This window comes from Oreochromis niloticus, linkage group LG6 (genome assembly GCF_001858045.2).
Source record: "Oreochromis niloticus isolate F11D_XX linkage group LG6, O_niloticus_UMD_NMBU, whole genome shotgun sequence".
Taxonomy (NCBI): Eukaryota; Metazoa; Chordata; class Actinopteri; order Cichliformes; family Cichlidae; genus Oreochromis; species Oreochromis niloticus.
Window position 1 is genome coordinate 13,381,755 of NC_031971.2, and position 24,210 is coordinate 13,405,964.

A 24,210-nucleotide genomic window follows, 5' to 3' on the forward strand; every position below is an offset into this window, starting at 1 on the left:
TGTAAATGTGTGTGTGTTTTTTGTTCTTGGGGCAATATCTCTCTATTAAAATTAAACTACCATAAAAATTAGAGACTATTCAAATCTTTGTAAGTGAATAAATGTATAAATTAAGCAGGGGATCAAATAGTTTTTTTCTCCACTGTACATTGACCTCATTATCTGAAGCTTAGGCCGTGTGTAACTGATGTGCATTTACATCAGTATAGTATATGTGAACACACGCACATAAAGACTCTTCCTCCTCTGCTTCTTCCAGGCGTTCCTGGTGCAGTTGTTTAGTCGTAAGAGGAGAAACCGAGGGAAACCGCTTTTCCATCACTTCACCACTGCAGTAGACACAGAAAATATCCGCTTTGTCTTCCACGCCGTGAAGGACACCATCCTGCAGGAAAACCTCAAAGATATAATGCTGCAGTGACCTTCACGTGACAGACGAAGGCCTCTCTGACTGTTAACTGTGAAACCAGCCGTGAATCCAGGCCTGGAGGACTGAGAAGGTCTCCTTTGATCCGACGCAACACTGACCTGTGGAACCATCACTTGACCCACGCAGAGTGGATCTTAGTGACCTCTGAACCTGTGGAGCCCTGAAGCAACTCTGGACATTTTGGCCCCTGTGGAATCTCTATGTTTAACCTGTATAAATGTGTGAATGCTGTAAAAAAAAAAAAAAAAAAAAGAAAGAAAGAAAAAGACAGTGGGCTTTTCCTTGCACAGGTTCCAAGATGTGTAAAAAATGTAGAGGAAAGCACCAACTACATGACATGAGCACTGAACGTTGTTTTTCTCTTATGTATATAAGACTCATGACAACATGTCACTAAACCCAGTCAGACTGCTGCCTGTTGAAATGTAGCCCGAGCTGTGTGAACACGCCGCGGGAGGGGAAAGAAGCGCAGAGAAAGAATACGAGGAGGAAAAACATGAGGTTTGGAGCTGAAACATACTGTGTCTTAAAGTACGCGTGACAGAGGGAAGGGGATTTGGGGTCCATACTGGTCATATGCTGTGTTATGTGAAAAGGTTGCACAAGTGTTCCTGTCAATGAACTTCAGCAGAGGAGTGAGACCGAGCTGCGCTACACCGCTCGTCCTCTCCTGCCCCGTCTTTTCTTTCCTCGTCTTGTGTTAATTCTCTTGTTCCCGCCATTGTTCGAGAGATCAACAGCTGCAGATAACAAGTCTTATTCTTCTAATCCCACTCCTCCTCGGCACAATAGACACATTGTTCTTCTCCTCAGAAGTAGACGGTCAAATTAGAGTCTCATCTAAGCTCTGAAAAGTGCACGCAGCTCCTGGTTTTGTATGAATCCATACGCCTTTCCCGAGCTTTTCTCTCTCTTCTGTGATTCCCATAGCATCCCAGTAGATCCACCACAATAGCCTAGACTTGACCTGAGGCAGTATAAAAAGAAATATAGTAAAAAGTATTTAAAAAAAATCTACAAAAAAGCTTTGGGTTCTGGTTACACTGCTTGTTCCTGTTCCCTTTGTCCTGTAAACGTGCCAGAAAATGAAGAGATTGAACTGCAGATGACCTTATCCCCGTGTTTCTTGTAGCCATTTTGGACTTGTAGCAGTCGGGGTGGGAAGCCTTCCTAGCAAAAACACTGAGACAATAACAAGTGAGCTACACAAGCCAGACTTTTTTTTAAAAAAGAAACAAAAAAAAAATCACCACAGGGAAGCGAGTTTAAACACGTTCTGGTGACTGGCTAGTCTGTGATTTCCTAATGAGTTCCTAGAAAGTGTCCTGAACGAAGTAGTTGGCCGTGTAAGGAAAACAGGAAACTGCCAGAAAGAAGTGCTGCCTTCAAATCAAAATATTTGATTACTGTCAGAAATGCAAGTTCAGTGATAAACGATGGCTCGAGATCATTTATTTAAATGTCCGCTGCATTAAAAAAAAAAAACAAGAAAAAAAACAGATATAAATTTTTGAAAATACAATCCGCTTAAATTTTGGAATTAAAGTAATTTCACTGAAGATGTTCCAATATTTAAAATAAAAAAAGCTTTGGTAAATGCTGTGTATATGAAAGGGAAAGGCTCGAGGTAACAAATCCACAGATCAGCGGTCATCATCTCATCTAAGACTTCCTGTTCCATTGATTGCCAATTGTTTATGAATGCAGTTTTTTTAAAAATCAGGTGATAGCAGATGTTTATTTCAAATTGCGCATCGGAAAATGTGTTCCCCTGGTTCATCAGTCAGACGTTCTTGACTGCAAATGGAAACCAGAGCATTTTTGGTGCCTATTGACCTTCAGACAATTTCCATGCATATATATATACAGATATGTGTATCGTCACGCTCCTCTAAAGTTCCCTGCAGCTTTATATGAAGTTTCATAGTGTCCTTGAGCTCATTGTTTTGGTTTTAGAGTCTCCAACATTACTTGTTTGGTTCACTCTCACCACTCATGGCCTTGTTTCCATCCCAAAAAAGTCCTAAAAACCGACCACACTGCACTTCTTTCCAAACGCTAAACTGCAGCTGGACAAAAATAGCAGCCAGCCTGTGAACATAGTGGACTATTTAGCAGCTGAAATGTCAGATATTTGTTCAGGAGGTGCAGAGCAAAAACCGAAAAAGCCACAAGAGAGTTTATATTACCCGGTCCATCAAGATGTCTTGATTTGATTGATTTGAATGTAATGCTTATTATTATGCACTGATTTCTAATGGTGGTTAAACTGCTCACGGGAGCATCCCTCATACTTTGGACATTTTTAAAATCTACTTTTTTTTTCCTCCAATCAAGTGAGGTTAAATGAAAACCCCTGATTTGCATTTCAGTATGCAGCAGTCGGACACAGCCGGGCTGCTCTTCCCACCCCGAGTAATAAGTCTGCATTGCCTCGAGGGCGAACGAGTCAAACCGGGAACGTTTCCACTCTCGCCTCGTTCTGATACTGTATTAAAACTGTGTCATTTGTGTTTGTGTTGATAAATCCTGTACATTAATTACTGTAAGTATGTGACTGACACTGTGTGCACATCTTAAAATACAAACGGCACTCTGTCTGACGGTATCACTGTAACTATAACTGCTCTGTTGGTGTTGTTAGCTAACCTACCTTGTTTTCCTCTCACGCTTAACTTTTTTTTGTCGTTTTGTTTAATTTTGTAATTGTCGTCATTGCACTGGATGTGTCCGAGAGAAAATGAGCATAAAGGAAAACGCCTGGGGAAGAAAAAGGCAATGAAACAAACAAACAGATGCAGACGCTGAAAGGCGAACAGGATGGAGGTCGGGAGGGTTGGTGGGGGGATGAAAAGAGGGAGGTCTTCTGCCTTTGTTTTTTTGTTTTCCAGTGCCTTGGCTCTGTGCTCTGTGGTGAAATACACTGCCGTTTGCTGACACGCTGTTTCTTTATTTTCTCAGTGTGGCCGTCTTTTGTGTGCTTGAGTGTGTATGCGGTAAAGCAAGAGGTCGAGACCCTCTGAGCTGGAAAGTGAAGAGTGGTAGAAAGATTAGCGGAGAGGGGTTGAGGGAGGAGGGGTGGGGGGCAGATAGATGTGAGGATTTTTAAGAAATGCTTTTGAGCTCTGAAGGAGAAACGCGGGGGAAAATAAATTCAAATATGTTTTTCTAATGTCCTGGGGCCGTTTAATCAGTATTTATGAACACGGGAAGCTCTCTTGCGAAGCCAGAGAGTTGAAGCTCCTGATAAGTAATGTCACACTGATCTACAACCTAGGCTAACCATAGGCCCTCATCCCACATAATGTAACATGAAGCTCATCAGCCAGATCACTGGGCATGAGAGTAAAGCTGAAGTCGGGCAATATCTCTGTTACCCAGCAGAGTCTGACCTTTGCTTTGGCTTTTAATCAGAGGAGCTCTGCTGCATAACAGACTCCAAGTCTCAGGAGAGAGGGAGGGAGCCCAGAAACAACTAGACCAGAGTTTTAGTGTTGTTTTAGAAATCACTGGTTAACATAGATTTATTTACACAGGAAGTAAGCAGAGTGTAATTTAAGGTCCGCTCAGGCACGCCGCAGAAATGAATGTGACAGCCATACGAGAGCTCCCGGCTCCAAAAGAACACTGAAGTGACCTTGTGAATGGGTAGACACAGACTAGGGGGGAGGGAGGGACGGACAAAGGGAGGAAGAGGGAATACAGGGAAAAGTAAGAGGATAGAGGGAGGGAGGGAGAGAGGAGAAGAGAAGGGGGAGGAGGTCATGTTTCCTCTGTTGAGCCCACTTCCTGTCCTGATCCCAAAATGGAGAGACTAAGAACGACATCGCTCAGGCTGTTTCGATCGCCTCCCCCTCCTCACCCCACAGCACAAACTCCCACAAACACACACAGGCTAGCACACATCAGAGAAAACCTAACCAGCCTCCTGCGGTATCGTACAAAGGAGATGAGAGGAAAAAGCAGGGAGCAGAAAAATATATCCCCAGTGGTCTCTGAAACGTAAGGAAGCATTCGTTTATAGAAGCTGAGAGGCACAGGACATTTCGTCCCCGCGCTGCACTTCAGCGTTTGTGTCTGATGTGTAGCCTGTGTATCAATGCTAAATTCAACACCATAGTCAACACTAGCAGGCCTGTGCAGGATATTCTTATAGTTGAAGTCAATTCAGCCCAAGGAGGAGTTTATTTCGAAGTGAAAATATGAAATTTGGGTGGCACTTTATAGTAATGTCACACTGTTAAGCAGTAGAAAGGTATTAGTAAGGTGCCTAATTCATCATTTATATATCATTACTCCTCCTAGTATGTCTTTTATAAATACAGATATGTTTATCCATCTGTTACTGTTACACCATGTGCTTGTAATAATCATAATAATATATCTGTATTTATAAGTGATGTACTAATACTACTCAGATATTATACTTCCAGCATAATCAACATTTGGCTTGTCATAGTAGGAAAAGCAAAGGCATGATTTACTTTTAGTTTAACTCTTCAAAATTAGGTTTAGATTTAAAAATAAAAGATAATGTTTTTGGTGTCTTTGCCCTTCTTAGCGTCTTTGCAAGAAGGTACTGCACCCTCTCTAAACATGGTAACAAGTCCAAAACCTTACAGTGATCTTACAGTAGCTGCATCCATTTTTTTTTTTTTTTGGGGGGGGGGGGGGGGGTTCAGTATACAGTGTGTGGGGCTGAAGAAAGAGCACACGGTGCAGTTCTGTTAATGGCCACTCGAGGTTGTGAATGTGAATCAATTCCATGTTAAAAAGTCCAAGTTTGCAGCATAAACAAACATGTTTACAGGGTGTTCTGCACTATTAAAAGTTGTGGCCACTTTAAATTATAGTTTTGGACTGTGAATATTGTATATACTTATATATTATTTATATGGTTATTAGCACTAATTAAGATAGGTGTTTATATCTGTGCACTGCAGCCGTACAGTCTTTATGTGCAGCTTGCTAATAACAACTCACCTCTCTGCCAAAAACAAACCAAAACAAACACAAGAAAAAAAAAAAATGGCAGGAAATAATGCAAAGCTTTTTAATGCAATGGATAAAAGATGATTGTAGCCATTTTTATTATTTTGCCTTTATTGTTACAAGTTGACTTGTAACAATAAATTACAGGGTCTGTGTCTGCAACCAAAGTAAATAAAGAATAACGTAGAAACACCATCTTTAGCCACAAACCACCTCACAGAACTCTAAAGAGGACTTCTCTGTTTGTTGTTACAGCAAATTTCTGTAATGTAACGTAACGTAACGTAATTGTTGCCTACCCCAATATCCACAGACCTGAGAGCCATCACACACATTTATCTGTTATCTGTGTGCGAGTGTGTGTGACTGTGGGTTCGAGTGTGTATACAGCTGCATGTGTGCAGCACAGTGAATTTGGTCTCATGACTTTGGTTAAGCTGATGTTTCCCTAAGGCTGTTTTGATTGGACCTACAGCTGAACTCTGATATTTAATAATGAGCCGGGTACTCCCTCTGTTTTTCTCCACACACACACACACACACACACACACACACACACACACACACACACACAAGGCTGAATCGGAGATAAACGAGCATAAAGTATGAACGAGTGGTTCATTAGCTGATGATTTGGCCATGACAGATAGCTGCACCCCAGGTTTTCAGATCATTAAACCACTTCTGTTTAAGTTCACACTGACAGTGGAATTAACTGATGTCTGACATCTTATCTGCTCTGCAGGATGTGTTTTCGAGGGCAGATTGTTAATCAGGCCAAGATGAACGCAAGAGAACACTTTCACATGTTTGGACGGTGACCGCATATGCACAAAAAGTACACAGCTTTAATCTGTTACTTAATAACTTTAAGCACAATCCTATTTAATGCATGAAAGCAATTTAGAAGCCGCCGACTTCCTCTTTACTTCTAGCCTTTACCAAGAAAGGTCATTTAAATGATCAGAGCTGGGCTTGGCACATGTCTCCCTCTGCTGGAGTAAAACAGGCAATGCAGCATTTTTACTGTGATTCAATGATTCTGTTTTACTGTGTAACTCTGAATTAATAATAAAAAAAATAATACATAAAAATGAAGTAAAATCAGTTTAGTAGTGGTTTTTTTGTTGTCGTCTTTTTTTATACCCACTGACATTTCCAAATGCAAGTACCTCTCTGGCACATTCGTCTGCACAGGAATGACATTTTCTCACCAGGATAAACAACTGACATCAGAAAAGGAAATGTCTGAAATGAGTCTTTGCTTATTCAACAAAGTGTAAAAAAAAAAAAAAAAAAATCTTTGCCTTTTACCTTCTTCATCTTTAAGTCTTGCTTTTCACCATGTCTCACTCTGTGCTGTATACAGTTTGATGCTGCAAGTCCTCCTGTTAGGATTTAATAACTTAAGATTTGAACAAATTTACTTTGCTTCAAAGTGAAGACAAAAATGGTTTTATGCCAGGTACACCCAAAGCGTCAGTTTAGTTCGCTCATTCATTCATCTTCCTACATCTTTTTTCCCCCCCACATACCTTGCCTGGGACGGGGGTCTACAGGCAGCTTTTGGTGTACTTTGGGATCGTTCCGGTCTGTTCCCTACTCCCTTGGTGGCTTGGACCTCCCTCTTATCGAGAGGCAGAGGGCTGCCGTGTGGTTCTTGGGCACCAGTTCTTGACTCATACCAGGCTAGCCAGCTTCTACCAGGCTCAAGTACCCGACACTTCAGGTCCACTGGGACTCTCAACCTTTGGCCGTGGGCACCCAATGTGGGCCTCCCCTCTTCTCCTGCTGGGATGAGCGTGCGGTTGACGCCGAGTTGTGTGGCCTCAAGTCTTCTACCAGAAACAAACTTCCAAGTTTTCACAGCTTTACCCACGTATGCAGTGTGTCAGTGATGTCTGACTGTGATATTCAGTGTATTCACTTTAGTGGATAACATGCCCGGGTGGAGCTGTATAACTACCTTCAGTTATGCAGGTACAGCACTGTCTCCAGAACAGTTAAAGGAAGCACAGCATGAACATTAGTGTGTAGCAGTGTGTAGCCTTGTGTAACTGTGTACCTCAGTATCTGCGGTGTGTGCTTTACCTACAGCTGCAACAACATTTGTACACGCAGTTATAAACCTCTACACTGACAACATGAAGACGAGATCTGCTGCAGTTCTTCAGCACACTCTTTAATCATTTCAGAGTTATTATGCATCAGTCTACATGATTCTGTCAACCTGTAAAACTATCCCCACTTTCAGAGAGGCTATTTTCAGTAGTTAATATAAGTTCATCATAATTTTACTTCATTTCGTTTCAGTTCAATAAAAGCGGCCATCACTTTGTGTAGCACAAGTTAAAAATCAATGTACTTGCTCAAGGGCAGGTTATTTTCTACACAAATAAACCCAGCATCTTCTGACCAGTTAATTCTCTTTAAAAACAATATATATATACTTTTTTATCATTGCTGAAAGATCATTGATGCTCAGGTAACAAGAGTGTCTACAGTTTTTAAACGATCACCTACAACCTTTGGCTTTTCCTTCCAATCAGAAAAGCCAAAGGTTTTGCGCTCAGGTAGCTATGGAGATTTGAAAATAATTTACTTTAAATTCTGTTGGGGTTTTTTTGCTGTAAGAAGGCAAAAATACACTTACACACCATGTAAGCAACACCGTCACTGTGATCAAATTTACTTTCATGATGGGGTAGTAAATAACAAGCCTTATTAACAGGCTTATTACTTAAGATTACCTTCCTGGGCTTGGCTGCTGTATTTAGCCTGTATTAACATTTCTTATCCAGTTGTTTATAGTTATAGTTTGTTCCTTTGGTCAGAAATGTGCTGAATCAGACCTGTCCATGTTTGGATATCTGGTGTCATTAACATGCTCATAGCTCTTGTTGGAAAAAACCGAAGCTGGCTCACAGAGTTAATAACCACTGTTGTTTTTTAGGTTTAGTGAAGCCCAAAAAGAAAAAGGAAAAAAAAAAAAAAAAAAAAAAAAAAAAAAAAGTAATTTGACTGAGATCTAGTTTAAAAACATATCCTATTATTAATACAAATATATACATTCTTTAAGTAGGGAAGAAATAAAAATACAATAAAATTAATCTATAAAACAACCCCAAGTTCTATAAAAAAATATTTTCAGAGCAGCTGTAACTTCCCCTGAAGAACAGCACGGGCTTTACAAAAGCAATAACAGGGTACAGTCAGGGATTTCTTTTACTTGGCCCTGCACATGAAATGTGGAGTGCATAGCCATGTGAAAGCTATTTGGCATTGGGGGGTAGGTAGTAAGGGTGAAACAGTCTTTCATGGGCACAGATTTGCAGAGCAGCGTGTGTGTGCATCAGTAACCGTGGAAACCGTGATGTGAAGTACCCGACGAAGCCTTCGGGCAGCTCACCAAGAGTCTCCTGCACCTCTGGTGGGAGCTCGTGGTAGTGATGCTTCTGTAACATAAATGCAAAAAACAAAACAAGAAAAAGTCAAAAACATAAAAAGTGGGTCGAAGATGATTCTGCTTCAATCTAATGATTCTAATGTAGGCTGACCTTATTCCTCATGGCTCTCAGCAGGTCTCTCACAGAGTTTCCTTTATAGGTCCTGAACCGCCTCAAGTCTGGAGCGCCCATGGAGGAGGAGGTGGAAAAAAATAAGCATTACAGGTTTACTGTCCTGCACAGATGTTAAGCGTGCATGTAGAGCTACGAGGGTGTGTCTGTGTGTGCGAACCTGTCTGCAGAGGCACGGAGATGTGCATCCTCCAGTTGGTTCGGACGACTAATCTTCCTGCAGTTTCTAATCTGACTACAATTGGACTGTCTGCAGGCTCCTTCTCTATGCGGTCACTCACATCCTTTATACAAACATAGACATAAAAAATAAATAAATAACTCTGCTCACAGAATCTGCAAACACAAAGCAAACAAAACAAAAAAAATTCACCACTACATCTTTTCATAGCCCATCTCTAAATCTCTATATCTATAAAGTAGAACGTTTAAAGCAGAAACAATAAAAGTAATCATCATTTTATTATTAGTGTTCAGTGTCTACATGCAGCTATAAACGAGTGATCACAGAGCAACTGAGGCAACACACCTGGAAAAATAGCAGCTGCTTCTCGGGGCTCCAGAAGAACGGATGTTTGAGCACGCAGGCGGTGGAAGGGCGTGACTCCACCTCAGCACTGATCATCTGCTCTATCAGATCCTGTGCTATGACATCATCTGATAAGACCGGCAAATATAAATGTTTTCCAGTTAGTCACATGTGATGCGATCTGATCACGGTTTACAAAAGGGGCCCTATCAAAGCATCAATTTCACGCAGGTAACTGGAAAAACTGCAGCCAAAAGCATCTTTGAACTGATGCACCGGTTCAAAGTCTGGTGGCTAAACAGTGCTCATGTATGAAAGCATGGATGGTTTTCCACATTTTCACATCATAGGACCTACTAAGGAGAGAGGCACGAGTGAAAGACCACACTCACCATGTAAATCCTCCATAAAGTGTGAGAGCGAATACTCTCCTGACAGGATGTTGACCTGTCTTCTCAGTGCATCGCCAAAGGGGTGCTGCCCCCTGCTGATTACATAGTAAAACACGCAGCCTGCTGAAAACACATCCACGGCTGTTGTCTGGAAAGATGAGAAAAGAAACACCTTTACCAACAGGCCAATGAAGTACTTCTCACTCTAAAGACCAACCTGATTTATTACTGAGAACAATGTAGCAGTTTTTATAAAGATGTTTGCAACCTACCGGTTTATTTTCAGGGTTATCTCGCAGCACTTCAGGAGCTATCCACCCTTCAGTTCCTGGTATTCCAGACCGCAAAGAGAAGCTGCTCCGACCATCGGGAATCTTCTTACACAGCCCAAAATCCGAGATGAGAGCTCGGACCCGACCCAGTGCGCTCGGCCCAGAAAGCAGGATGTTTCTAGGCTTCAGGTCACGATGGACTAGACGGATAAAGGATGGAAGAAATGTAAGTTTTAAAGAACAGATAATTATTTATAGTGTATGTAAATATACGTGTGTGTGTGTGTGTGTGTGTGTGTGTGTGTGTGTGTGTGTGTGTGTGTGTGTGTGTGTGTGTGTCTCAGACCTATGTTGAGTGAGTGGAGATGTGAGAGGCCACACATGGTCTGTTCCAGCAGAGTTATAGGACTCAGCTCAGGAAAGGAGGACGGATCTTCCACATACTGCAGTGAATACAGACAAAACAAATGTTTTCGAGATAATTCATTTAACCGTCAAAGCTGAGATCTCAGGGACAGTCCACTGTAGCTCCAACCTGTTGCAGAGTTGCGGTGCACAACTCGATGGCGATGTAGGTGAAGAGGCGGTCTCGCTCTGTGCAGAAGTATCGGATGACGTTGGGGTGAGTGTCGGACTCTCGGAGGAGCTGCACCTCTCGCTCTGCCACCTCGAAACACTCTGGCAGAATTCGCTTCACAGCAACGAGGCGGTCGTCAAATTTACCCCTAAAATCCCCACAACATAATTATGTGCATGTGTGTGGTTCAAAAAGATAAAGTTTGTGTCAGGATTTCCATGTGTTGTTGTTACAGAGCACAGGAGTGAGAAATACTGACAGCTGTGTGCTCTGTATTTTGGTGCTTGTCATATTTTCAAAGTCATGAGTCAAGTTTTTCAACCTGTGGTTACTTTAGCTTTGAATGAGCTCCTATTCACATCCAGTCACACTGCTAGCTATCGTATATCCCTTTGTAAACTCAAAAACACAATCAGATAAACATCCATTAGAATCCATTTCTTCCCTCTCTAGTTTTTAACTCTTTACCCGTTCACAGCCTACCAGGAGTAACCTTCGTTTCCTGATTGGAGCATTTCTGTATCTATGCATCAGAGGTTAGTGAGGATGGTCTCTGCCTAAGCAGCGGACCTCAGAAAAATAAAATAAGCAAACTATCCTAATGGTCATCAAACCATGTCTTTATTGACATACACTGAAATGTCAAAACTCATCATTTTGGGTACAGATAAGGTGTCGTCCTCATCCTTATTAAGGATAATGATTAATATCCTTAATAATCATGAGGAAAACATACAGAGGATTAGTGCTGTTTGTGATGGGCACTGAAAACAGCGTGCTACTTTTTATATGCTTACGAAGAATTCGTGACAAAAATATGATACAAGTTTTCTTTTGTTCAAAAACATGAAAATCCACTGATACGGTTTTCTGCTTACAAACATATCGTACCTGAAGACAAAAGTTCCTGCAGAGCCGTGTCCGAGCACCTCAGAGGGACTGAAGGAGATTTTACCCACGTGCACCTCCTCACTGTTTCCTTCTGAGAAACAGAAAAAATAAAAATAAAGAAAGCAAAACTAAATGAAGCTCATCTTTAAGGTGAAGGAGCAACAGTGATTTTTTTTCCCCCCAGTAATGCTTTCTGTTGAGTTTTTTATATCCAAAAGCATCTTGAGGCAAATTTGCCAAGTATGCAGTGTTTTACCTGCTGTGGGTTTGTGTCCATTCTTGCCTTTTTTATCTCCATGTGAGGTGTTGCTGATGCTGCTGCTGTTGCTGCGACTGTGAGGACTAGGTGGAGGTTCTGTAGATGCAGGTAACGGGTCTAGGTGTAGATATACAGTCTGAATAAGACTCTTGCAGGTATTAAAACTTATACTGAGCCCAGGTTAATCTGGGCCTCAATAATTCCAGATTTTATTAACAGATTCTTCATTTCTCATCATCATCACAGCACTCACAAGCGCAGAGCGATAGAGAACTTGTTTTTAAGTCACACACCGCTTGAGATGTTTGCATCAGTAGAAGGAGGTGGGTCCGAAGAAACCAAGGTTTGTGCCTGCGTATTTGTCTGCATGCGCTGGAGACGAGACTCAAAGGCCTCCTCCAGCTGTCTTTGAGCTTTCAACTGCTGAGCTGCACGCTGGAGAGAGACATATCGATATACAACACATCAAACAAGAAGGTTGAGTTCAAAAGGTCAGGACTGAAAATATAAGATTAGTAAACTGTCCACACACTCAAAAACACGGCAACTGCGATTCAGTCTCAGTGGTGTGAAAACTCCACCCAAGCCAATTAAAAGAAGCTTAAAAACAAAAACAAGACAAATAAATGTGCACTTTATCTGCAGCTTGTTCCATAATCGATGTTTCAAACTATGATTTATTTATTTATTTATTTATATATATATTTATATATATATATATATATATATATATATATATATATAGCAGCTGGATAGCGTAGTGGTTAGACTACACGCCTTTGGAGCAGAAGATCGCAAGTTCGATTCCTGCCTGGGGCGTCTGTATCCAGTAAGGGTCCTAAGGCTAGACCCCCTATGCTAAAGTGAGCCTACCGCAGACATGAGCGAGACAGATAAATATGAAGGCATGCCGGCTCGGACGTCGCCCGGATCAACAAGGTCCGCGTCAGGTGTTGAGGAACCAGGGCACCCTGACGACAAGTGGGCTACTGGAACAAGAAGGCATCGGTGGGCAAGAGACGAAAACAGGGCGTTGTTGGAATGCTACTACGCAAGTAACCCTGCCGGAAGGGGTTACATGAATAGGATGAGGGACCTATGGATTCTTCGATACCCAACATCCACAATGACGGCGAAACAACTAGTAGCTCAGTGTTCCAACATTCGAAAGAAGGGACTGCTCTCACAGCTAGAGATTGACGAGGTACAACATAAATGCTACGGCAAGGAGGAGTCAGGACGCCAGGTCAGGGGGGAGATATCATCACCCCCACCCGAGATTGGGTACATAGCCCCAAGTGCGATAGGAGAAGGATCGTTGAGTGCGAGAGGAACTGACCTGAAAGATAGGATCATGGCCAAGCTTGAAACCTGGACCCCCCCTAGCCGGTTACCAAGATTACGTGAAGTACCCTCAAAAGGTCTGCTAGATGATGTTAATGCAGCACTACGGATGATACCTACAACCACGATTACCGACACTAACAAGCTGATCTACACTACGGCAGCAGTGATCAGTGAGATGCTTGGCTACAAGTTGAACAGCCACAAGGGGCAGTACCCTCCATGGAGAAGGAGGCTAGAGGGCAAGATCAAAGTAGCACGAAGGGAGGTTAGCCAACTAACGGAGTTGCAGAAAGGCGCGACAAAGAAGGTGCATAAGAAATACAGCAAGCTGTCCATACCTGAGGCCTTGGAAACTGCCAAGCAAAGACTCACAGCCTTGGCCAGCCGCTTGAGGAGGTACACCAGAGAGAAAGGTGTACTCTCAGTGGCAAGGGAACAATAAGAGAACAGCACCACCAAGGCTGGAGACGGAGCAATACTGGAAGAGCATATGGGAGAAGGACGCAACCCATAACGGCAATGCTCAGTGGCTAGTGGATTTGAAGGCAGACCATAGCGACCTCCCTGAACAGGGTCCAGTAACTATCACAGTGGCAGACATCCAAGAAAGGGTCTCCAGTATGAAGAGTTGGACAGCACCAGGGCCCGACATGGTTCACGCCTACTGGCTGAAGAAGCTGACTGCACTCCACGAGCGTCTGGCAGCACAAATGAACCAGCTGCTAGTTAACGAGAGACACCCGGAATGGCTAACCGAAGGTCGGACGGTCCTGATCCCCAAGGACCCCAAGAAGGGACCGGTCCCATCCAACTACCGACCAATAACCTGCCTCAGTACTACATGGAAGCTCCTGTCAGGCATCATATCGGCTAAGATGAACAGGCACATGGGTCAATACATGAGCGGGGCACAGAAAGGGATTGGCAAGAATACCAGAGGCGCAAAACACCAGCTACTGGTAGACAGAACAGTCAGCCGAGACTGCAAGACCAGACTGACCAACCTGTGCACAGCCTGGATTGATTACAAGAAGGCCTATGACTCAATGCCCCACAGCTGGATACTGGAATGCCTAGAATTGTACAAGATCAACAGGACCCTAAGAGCCTTCATCAGGAACTCAATGGGAATGTGGCACACAACACTAGAGGCCAACTCCAAGCCCATAGCACAAGTCACCATCAAGTGCGGGATCTACCAAGGAGATGCTCTGTCCCCACTGCTGTTCTGCATAGGCCTGAACCCCCTCAGTGAGATCATTAACAAGACTGGCTACGGATACCGACTACGGAACGGAGCGGTTGTCAGCCACCTCCTGTACATGGATGACATCAAGCTGTATGCCAAGAGTGAACGAGACATCGATTCACTGATACACACTACCAGGCTATACAGCAATGACATTGGAATGTCATTCGGGCTGGAAAAGTGTAGTCGGATGGTAACAAAGAGAGGGAAGGTAGTCAGAACTGAGGGGATTGAACTACCAGAAGGCAACATTGCAGACATAGAGGACAGTTACAAGTACCTGGGGATCCCACAGGCGAATGGGAACGATGAAGAGGCCGCTAGGAAAGCTGCAACCACCAAGTACCTGCAGAGGGTCAGGCAAGTCCTGAGGAGTCAGCTGAACGGTAAGAACAAGATCCGGGCCATCAACACCTACGCCCTGCCCGTGATCAGGTACCCTGCTGGGGTAATAGGCTGGCCAAAGGAGGAGATAGAAGCCACTGACATCAAGACAAGAAAGCTCCTTACCATGCATGGAGGGTTTCACCCCAAGTCTAGCACCCTGAGGTTATACGCTAAGCGGAAGGAAGGGGGCCGGGGACTGGTGAGTGTCAGCACCACAGTCCAGGATGAGACAAGAAACATCCACGAATACATCACGAAGATGGCCCCAACTGACAGTGTGCTCAGTGAATACCTCAGGCAGCAGAAACCCAAGAAAGAGGAGGAAGGCGAGGAACCATCATGGAAGGACAGGCCCCTGCACGGTATGTACCACCGGCAGATAGAGGAGGTGGCTGATATACAGAAATCCTACCAGTGGCTGGACAAAGCTGGACTGAAAGACAGCACAGAGGCACTAATCATGGCAGCACAAGAACAAGCTCTGAGTACAAGATCCATAGAGGCCGGGGTCTATCACACCAGGCAAGACCCCAGGTGCAGGCTGTGTAAAGATGCCCCTGAGACAATCCAGCACATAACAGCAGGGTGCAAGATGCTAGCAGGCAAGGCATACATGGAGCGCCATAACCAAGTGGCCGGCATAGTGTACAGGAACATCTGTGCCGAGTATAACCTGGAAGTCCCAAGGTCAAAATGGGAGATGCCCCCAAGGGTGATGGAGAATGACCGAGCTAAGATCCTGTGGGACTTCCAGATGCAGACGGACAAAATGGTGGTGGCTAACCAACCGGACATAGTGGTGGTAGACAAACAGAAGAAGACGGCTGTAGTGATCGATGTAGCGGTTCCGAATGACAGCAATATCAGGAAGAAGGAACACGAGAAGCTGGAGAAATACCAAGGGCTCAGAGAAGAGCTCGAGAGGATGTGGAGGGTGAAGGTAACGGTGGTCCCCGTGGTAATCGGAGCACTAGGTGCGGTGACTCCCAAGCTAGGCGAGTGGCTCCAGCAGATCCCGGGAACAACATCGGAGATCTCTGTCCAGAAGAGCGCAGTCCTGGGAACAGCTAAGATACTGCGCAGGACCCTCAAGCTCCCAGGCCTCTGGTAGAGGACCCGAGCTTGAAGGATAAACCGCCCGCAGGGGCGTGCTGGGTGTTTTTTATATATATATATATATATATATATATATATATATATATATATATATATATATATATATATATATATATATATATATATATATATATATATATTTTTTTTTTTTTTTTTTTTTTTTTTTTAATTTATTTATTTATTTATTTATTTATTTTTAAAATCAATCACATACACTCAGTAGCCTATTAAACTCTGCAAAAACAATACTTAGGAAATGCATACTCATGCAGGAAGGTGCTACAGAAGCTGTGAGGATAAGCTTTGCTGTAAATATGATGTGTCTATCACACAGTGGCATTGAGCAAATAACCTACTCCAATAACTGAATGTCCTGTTCATGAATGTGGCGTGACATGATAACAGCCTGAGGCTTAGTTACTGTATCTGGCTGAAACCCGTCCAGAAAACACATTTGTTTCTATTCCAAGTGCTGCTGAGGGGAGCTTCATCAGCCCAAAAAAATGAGACGCAGACACAAAAGAGGCTGCATTTTAAAAAGCATTACAGCCCTCGGTTTTTCAAACAGAGTGGAAACGCTCTTCATCTCTCGCTTGTACTGTCACCATTCATTACCAAGCCCGCATGAGTAAACAACAGCTGAAGATGAAACAATGATCTCTGTTCTCTAAGGGTCAATGAATGACATGCTGGAATAGGAACACAGCTTTCTAACTTAAGTAGAGGAACAAGGTGGGTGGAGGAAAACTGGGAGCAGCAGGAATTTTCCATCACACTGTTTTGGATTTAATGACGATCACAGGTCAAAAGGTAAATGACTGTTTAGGACATTTCACTTACAGGGGCATCCCACCTGCCACCATTAAATCAGAGCACCTTTGAAGAAACTTGCCGTTTGTGCAGTGAGATGAGATCATTGATATACCTCGGACACCCAGACAAAACCATAAATTCTCGCCTTTGTAGTTTGCTTTTCTTTCTAAAACATGTAGTGAGTTTATTAATGAGCTATGCAGCAGCGGTTTACTCCCATTTCTCATGTTCATACTAAGGTATGCTCATAAGCTTATATATGGGTGATACTGCATATTATTGATGGAAAGGAGTGCTACTGATCACCTCATTTAATTCTTTAAAAAAGGAAACGAGTTTTTGTTAAAGCTTCTGAAAAAAAGAAGAAGCATAAAACGAGCAGAAACTCACGATGGGATATGTGAACATGAAGGCGAGCCATCCTCCCAGCAGCAGAGTCATGACAGCCAGAGTCAGACGGTCCTGAGTCACATAGAGAGGCAGCACGGTGGCTGACCTCTGACCCTGTCCTGATGTCTTCCCATCAGCTCCTCCTTGGGTAGCCTTAGCGTCACTATGTCTGCCAGCTAATGTTTGAAACTGAGAAACACAAGAAAGAAAAAGAGAAAAAAAAACAAGAATAAGATGATGTGGATACTTTTTTTTTTTTTTTATCATTTTTCTTGTGAAACAGCTGTGACTCACATAGCGCTGATGGTAGTGGGAGGCAGGGGACAACGGGGAGGCAGGGGAGGGAGAAGATCGAGGGGGGATGACCGCCTCACCAGAATGCTGCAGGGTGGTGGGAAAATCTCTCAACATGGTCGTGTGGGCTACTGGAGGGAGCTCATGGTGACCTGAAACAGCAAAACACACAGATCACATACATTTACATCTGCACAAGGTTTTTTTTTTTGGTTTTTTTTCTTGGGGGGGGGGTTGGTTTGATCCATAAATCAAAGACTTTGCTCCTACACCAGAACTCTTACCATGAAAAATAAATAAAAAGGACATTAAGTCTTGGTGGAATCTTAATGCTCCGCTGCTTATGGGAATATCATTTTTAAATACTTAAATAGATAATTATTTAATGTAGCAAGAGTATATATATGCACTAACTTATAAAGTGATACACTAAATTAATATCTCCATTTTGACATGGGTCTGTATTTGTTTACATTTGTACTGAATTAGTTATTTTCCTCATTAATCATTCCTTACTGACAGTATTGTTTTCGGCTAGATTAATTAGGTCTCCAGCGATCTAACGAGTGGAGGCAGCCATTACGTTTGTGAGCCAAACAATATGCATAAAACTGACCCCATTGCACTCTTTGGATAGCAGCCCACTCATTTGCATACTGAAGCAGTATGCAAATTATTTGAGTAAAGGATAGGTGAATTAGCAGAAAGGTAAATAAATACAGAAGCAAATTAACACACAAATTCATGTTGTGTTCTGTGAATCGATTAACGCTTCATTTTATTATTATTATTACTTTTTTAATTGATTTAAACGTCATTTATGTCAACACTTTTATTTCTGAGTTTGTGCCTGTGACGTTAGCCTGCAGCTCACAACTCGTTTTTCTTCACTGCGATTTTCTCTGCTGAGAGGTGTAATTGTTATGTTCAGGTCAGCATTTTATTTTTATTTTTTTTTTATTTTAAAAACACAGAAATACAAACCAGCAGCCATTTGTCTAGTTCTGGACAATAACTTCATTAATACAAATGTTGTCATTTGTGTTGGTTAGTGTCTGAAGAACTTATTTATTTTTAATAAAGAAAGCTGTGTGTTTGAACACGTTTACCTATAAGTAGCCAGTGGTTTTTCTGGCTGTTTATGCTCCCCGGAGGATAGCGCACATCGGTGGATGGTGTGATCTCACACTCCCCTCTCTCTCTGACCGTCACCTCAGCCGTCAGTGGACCGTCGAGCCGTGCCAGGGTCAGTCCCCGAGGCTGCCGTGGCAACAAAGAGCACAGATGAGTCAGGAGTGGACCATTATCACCTCAATCATCAGCTGACTGGATACACTGTTTAGTGTTTACAGATGATGATATTAGAGGAAAATGGGTGCTGATGTTTGGATATTGAAACTGATTATATTTTTGAACTCACCACTAATGAGACTCCGTGGTGGACAAGAGAAGTCGAGGCGTAGAGGTGGGAGTCCAGCTTTCCCACATAGAGAGTGGGCCTTAAGGAAATAAAAGCAAAGTTAATTTAATTCAGTCATTGTCCAAATATTCATGAACCTAACTGTGCATCAAATGACCCATTACTGTGTAGCATTGTAAAACATCATACGCTCCGTCCCCATGTTTCCTGTCTGTCTCTATCCAATAAAGATGAAATGAAGACTTGAAAATAAGGGTCTCCTCTGGTTTCAGGAGTTAAGATAGACCAGGAACCGGTTTCACAGCTTTTTCTGAGACTTTTGTTGCATCTTTTTTTCCCCCTCAGCTCATCTTCTTGCCTGCAGCAATTGGGTTTTAATACGTGATAATATAACTGGTGGTATTCTGATGGAGAGAAACACTCAGCAGGTCTTGGTATCTGTGCTGCATGTTAACTCCAGTTATGAGGAGTCCCTGTCATCTGTCATCATCTGCATTTGAAGCACATGCTTTGTATTTTCGCAGAGTCCTGGTTAGATCATCATGAATAACAATCAATAAGGAACTCAGAGACTGAACAAAACAATCTATCCTTCAGTGAACACAATTCTTCTTACACAAGCTGAGTCTGTGCAGTGGCTTGCTCCTTCACAAACTGATAGCTCCACTTCAAAGTGGAGTGTGCATCTGCCTGGTTCCCAACAGATGAGAATGTGAGAAAACGCAGTGTTTCCATTGCAAGGGACAGGTGGGGGGCGTGTCTCAGCGAGTCTCCAGAGTACAGGTAGACGCCGATCACTGGTGACCCATAGTTCTGACTCCATAGGACGTCACCTGGAAAACAAGAACAACAACACTGGACTTACAACCCTCAATATGACTGTTAAGGAACACACCAATCATATGAGATGTTAAAATATTCACAAAGGGATAAAACCACACACCTCCCCCTACCTGACTCTCTGTCAACTGTCACAACAAGACCATCACCACTGGAAACAAGATGGGCCATTTCTATAAGGAAACCAGAGGCAACAGGTTAGCGTTGGAAGTGTCTGAGACCATTTTAACCAGCTGTTTATATGTAAAAAAAATGAACTAGAGTCTGTATCAAAATACACAATAATGGATAATTATGAGTTACATTTGTACAATGTCACAATAATCTTGCCAAAACAACTGTATTCACACTCAGCAACTGACTGTGCGTGCAGGGACGTACTGTAGTCTTGCTTCTCGTCGTAAGGCGGAGCAGAGTAATCGTTGTACGTGGCGTTCCATCGCAGCTCTTGCGTCTTCGTATCAAACATGGTAACAACATATTCTGGGAAAAAAACAGCGACACCCATCAACATCAACCTTCAACCCTCAGCCACGTGAGCGGGTGCAGCCACCTGTGCAGACGTACCTGTGCGTCCAATGTAGAGCAAAGGACTGTTGGGACAGATGGAGTCGGAGGTGGAGGTTGTTAAACTGGTTTGCTTTTCACCGGTTTCAGGATCCACCACAAACCACACATCCTGCTTTTTACCTGCGAAGATTATTAACAAACAGCAGCGATGTAGGTCAGCGTCTCCTTTTATGACAGTTGTCTGTTTCACACATGGTGATAAAAAAAAAAAAGTGTTAATCTGACCTGTATAGAGTATCCCATCAGAGCTCCTGCAGGGAGCTGCCTGCACCAGCTCAGGGATGGTAAAAGGCAGCTTCTGCAGATTTATCAATACAATACATCAAACAAGTTCTTCTTTTAAAAAAATATAAGAAATATAACACAAACAAGCACAGCACTCCTTACCATCAAACCTTCCTTGTGCTTTCCACCGAGTACATATAAACTGCCATCATTGGGGTCTGGGAGGAAACCTGGTCTAAATGAAATACACATAAATTTAGAAATGACTCACTATCAAAAAAAGAGAACATCTATTTTAACTAATAACACAATTTCCTTATAGAAATGGGCAATATAGAATCACCAGTTAACCTAACCCCCCTAACTGCACGTCTTTGGACTGTGGGAGGAACCCACGCAGACACGGGGAGAACATGCAAACTCCACACAGAAAGAGCACCATCACACCACCGTGCTGCCCTATCAATATATGATTCAAACTTAATTATATCACCTTTGTCTTAAATTAAGATTTGGAGTTTGTTATTAACGCAGGATTTTCTGGTGTGATCCATGCTTTGCTTAAAGGCAATCACAAGACTTGATGAAGAATTTCCACAGTTATGCAAACTGTTTATGCATTTAGATGATAAGTGTTGTGGCTCACTCTTCCTGAGATAAGTCTAAAAGCACAACACAGCAAAGCAGTGACGCTTTAAGGAAAGTTAAATTGTTATTTCCGAGTAGTGGCACTCAGAGCCCCATGTCTGTGTGTCTCTGCGTTACTTACTCTGTGAGGTAGACAGGAACTTGAATAATGGGGTCTGAAAGAATTAGAAGAGGAATTTCATGATGCATGTTTTAAAAATAAATAAATAAATACAACAGAGTAAACAGTACTGACTTCTTTGTGTACAGACCTTCTCTTAAGGTCCACTTAATATCTCCTGTCTGTTTGGAGACAGCATGCAGACTACCGTCCAGAGTGGAGACAAACAGGAGGGACTCTGGAAGGGTGACTGATCTGACCCCACCAACCTGAAGGGTCGCCAGAAGAAATGAGATAGATGAACACACAAACACAGACACACATAGAAACAGACTGAAATTTTAGAACAGCTGTCTGACATTGAGGTCAGTCGTGTCATGTGTCCAAGATTTCAACATAGCTTGTGTGTGTGTGTGTGTGTGTGTGTGTGTGTGTGTGTGTGTGTGTGTGTGTGTGTGTGAGAGAGAGAGACAGTGGGTGTGTCAGGTCCACCACAGGGGGGTGGGGGGTTGATTGTAATGCCCTGCAGTGAGTTTCTGCTCTAATAAGTGCACTGTGTTCCTCATTTAGCAGGATATCCTTATTTGCCCTGCCCTCCAAAACTCGACACCATATGCCGAGGGGTGTGTATGTTAACCTAAGTGTATTTGTATTACTTACGCTGTGGGCAGATACAGTTGTTTAACAAAAGTGGGGACTTGACTGCCTTTAAGTTTAGTTTATGTTAAGATTAAAGTTAAATCACTTTAAGTCGAGATAAGGTCCCCTCGACTGTGTCTGAGAGTCCACCTCTCCCATATTTATACATTAGCAGGAGAGTAAACCTGAAGCAGAGGTACAAGTGAAGCAGGCAAACTAAGCTGACTCTCTCTCTCACACACACACACACACACACACACACACAGTATTAACTTTCTTCTGACGAGTGAGCTAGCTAGCTAAAGACATTAAACGTCCCATCATATCACCGCAACTTTGCTGGAGCCTGAAATAGATACACATGCCATTTGGGAGTTCCGTTGGGCATAAATAGAAACACAAAAACAGTGTTCACAACAGCAGAAGCAGAAAGCGCCACACAACTCAAAGTTACAAAGTTTACCTGAACCAGCTTGCCTTCCAACGACAGCAGGAGAAGAGACAGGAGCAGGCGCCCCACAGCCCCCATGACCCCTAAAACACTTTGTTTCATGGCTCTTAATAAACGAACAACTAACGGTACTCAACTAAAAAAAGAGGTCGAAGTCTCTTTCCATTTCCAGCGCCTGCCAGCCACTGTTCGTAAGTTAACCCCGGGCGTTTAACATCGCTAAATCCATGCGGACAGCCACTAAAAACGAATATTCAAAGCTCGAAGTGCCGCTTTAAACCCATAACAAACGCAGCGTAACATCTCCTGTCACTACTCCATATTTCCGTGATGGGACGGATTCGGTGACGTCAGCAACGAACTGCCAAGCGGACAGGTGGGCGGGCCCTTTTCAAAGACCTACCCCAGCTGAGTGACAGGAAGCTACACCAATGAGAAGAGATATTTGGAGCAGAAGGGGAGGAACTGTGGAAATGGCTGGAACACGTGGAAAAAGACAACAGGGCAGGTGTAAATGCAACAAGAGGGGGTCTTTGTGCAATCGAAAGTAGTGGAGGCATTATTTTTTTTGTTCTCTCTCAGCACCCCGCCCAAAAAGCCTATACACACCTATCAGTGCGTTTAGTTAGGTAATATAACGAATTATACTTGCACTTCACTTTAATACAGGGAAAGAAATACTGTGTTATTTTTTAGTTTTAAAGTAAGTATCTTACCTCAGAGGGAATGAATCGGATTATTTTGCAGGGATTGCGTTATCTGGGGAAATATTATACTTATGTTTATATTTCTCTCTTTTCTTTATTTCACTTTTTTCTTTTTCTTTTCTTTTTTCTTTTTTATCTCACAACCTTAAGTGTTAATTACCTAGTATGTACAGATCATCTGTAATCCTGTAATCCTTTTCCTCTCTTTTTGTTTATATGTATAAACGAAAAACTCTTAATAAAAAGACATTGTTTGTTTGTTTTTTTAAGTATCTAATTTCAGCTTGGCTTTGAATCATACATTACCATGAAATCATCTTTAGTCTCATTACTGGAAAATGGGAAAGAGATGCAGTGATTTTCTGAAATATCCAAAAATAGATGGAAATACAGTATATAAGGCAGTTTATATAATTCTGTGTAGCCTGTAGGTCAGTATTTGGTATTCTTCAACACAGCTTGAACTCTCTTAGGCAGCTTTCTTTTAATTTCTTTAAGTAGTCTTCAGGAATAGTTCTCTGGGCTTCTTGAAGGATATTCAAAACTCTTCTTTGGGTGTTGGCTACCTTCTGTCCTCTGGTAAGATGATCCCACACTGCTTCAGTAATGTTGTGGTCTGGGCTCCAGGGAGGTCAATCAATGACTGATAGTGTTCCACTGTGTTTTTTTATTCAGGTATGCTTTACTGCTGTGTCAGGTGTGTTTGTGGTCACTGTCACGCTGATCAGATCCTTTCCAGTTGGAATTAACCCTTGTAATGTCCTTGGGATTCCCATACTGTTGTTGTCCATACACATGGGTCTTGACCCCAGGTGAATGGACAACACAAGGGACAACAGGACTTTCAGATATGGTTTATCTCCTCTTTATAGTTTTTCTTCTTTTGAAGGGGGGAAATGGTATCACCTTGTTGGTACAAAAGTTCTATTTTATGCCTGTCAAAAATAGAACTTTGGAATTTTTGTACAATCAACTAAGAAAATGGGAAAAATTTTATTTTTGCTACACATTGTATGTGTTTTTGGTAGTAACAATGTGCCTAGAGTTACAATTTAAAACAGGTTCTTTACAAAGTTGTCTATTTTGTGTAGACA

The 24,210-nt window shown here is 42.6% G+C and overlaps 2 protein-coding genes across 5 annotated transcripts in view; one reads left to right on the forward strand and one right to left on the reverse strand.

Annotated features, from left to right (window-relative positions):
- Positions 1-3,367, forward strand: part of gna12a (guanine nucleotide binding protein (G protein) alpha 12a) — a 28,565-nt gene extending 25,198 nt beyond the window's left edge. For both annotated transcript variants that reach the window (XM_005460733.4, XM_003455953.5), the window contains one exon: positions 260-3,367. In XM_005460733.4, the coding sequence (XP_005460790.1) occupies positions 260-421 (162 nt within the window). In that variant the 3' untranslated portion in view covers positions 422-3,367. The remainder of the gene's footprint in view (positions 1-259) is intronic.
- A 4,216-nt stretch (positions 3,368-7,583) lies between these two features.
- Positions 7,584-22,778, reverse strand: ern2 (endoplasmic reticulum to nucleus signaling 2). Of its 3 annotated transcripts, none has more exons than XM_005460734.4 (24): positions 22,422-22,778; positions 21,471-21,588; positions 21,341-21,374; positions 20,734-20,806; positions 20,572-20,644; positions 20,344-20,466; positions 20,158-20,259; positions 19,890-19,949; positions 19,553-19,769; positions 18,937-19,015; positions 18,626-18,776; positions 17,517-17,668; positions 17,223-17,411; positions 12,214-12,355; positions 11,945-12,037; positions 11,662-11,752; positions 10,729-10,918; positions 10,540-10,636; positions 10,194-10,393; positions 9,922-10,069; positions 9,530-9,657; positions 9,161-9,284; positions 8,980-9,047; positions 7,584-8,877 (listed from the first exon to the last, which is right to left on the reverse strand). In XM_005460734.4, the coding sequence occupies exons 1-24, from the start codon at positions 22,509-22,511 to the stop codon at positions 8,695-8,697; spliced, it is 2,925 nt and encodes a 974-aa protein (XP_005460791.1). In that variant the 5' UTR covers positions 22,512-22,778; the 3' UTR covers positions 7,584-8,694. The 3 variants fall into 3 exon arrangements, with proteins under 3 accessions (XP_005460791.1, XP_013120022.1, XP_013120024.1); XM_013264568.3 differs by having other exon boundaries at positions 11,918-12,037; XM_013264570.3 differs by lacking the exons at positions 20,734-20,806; positions 21,341-21,374; positions 21,471-21,588; positions 22,422-22,778 and having other exon boundaries at positions 11,918-12,037; positions 20,139-20,259; positions 20,572-20,590.
- Between the last annotated feature and the right edge of the window lie 1,432 nt (positions 22,779-24,210).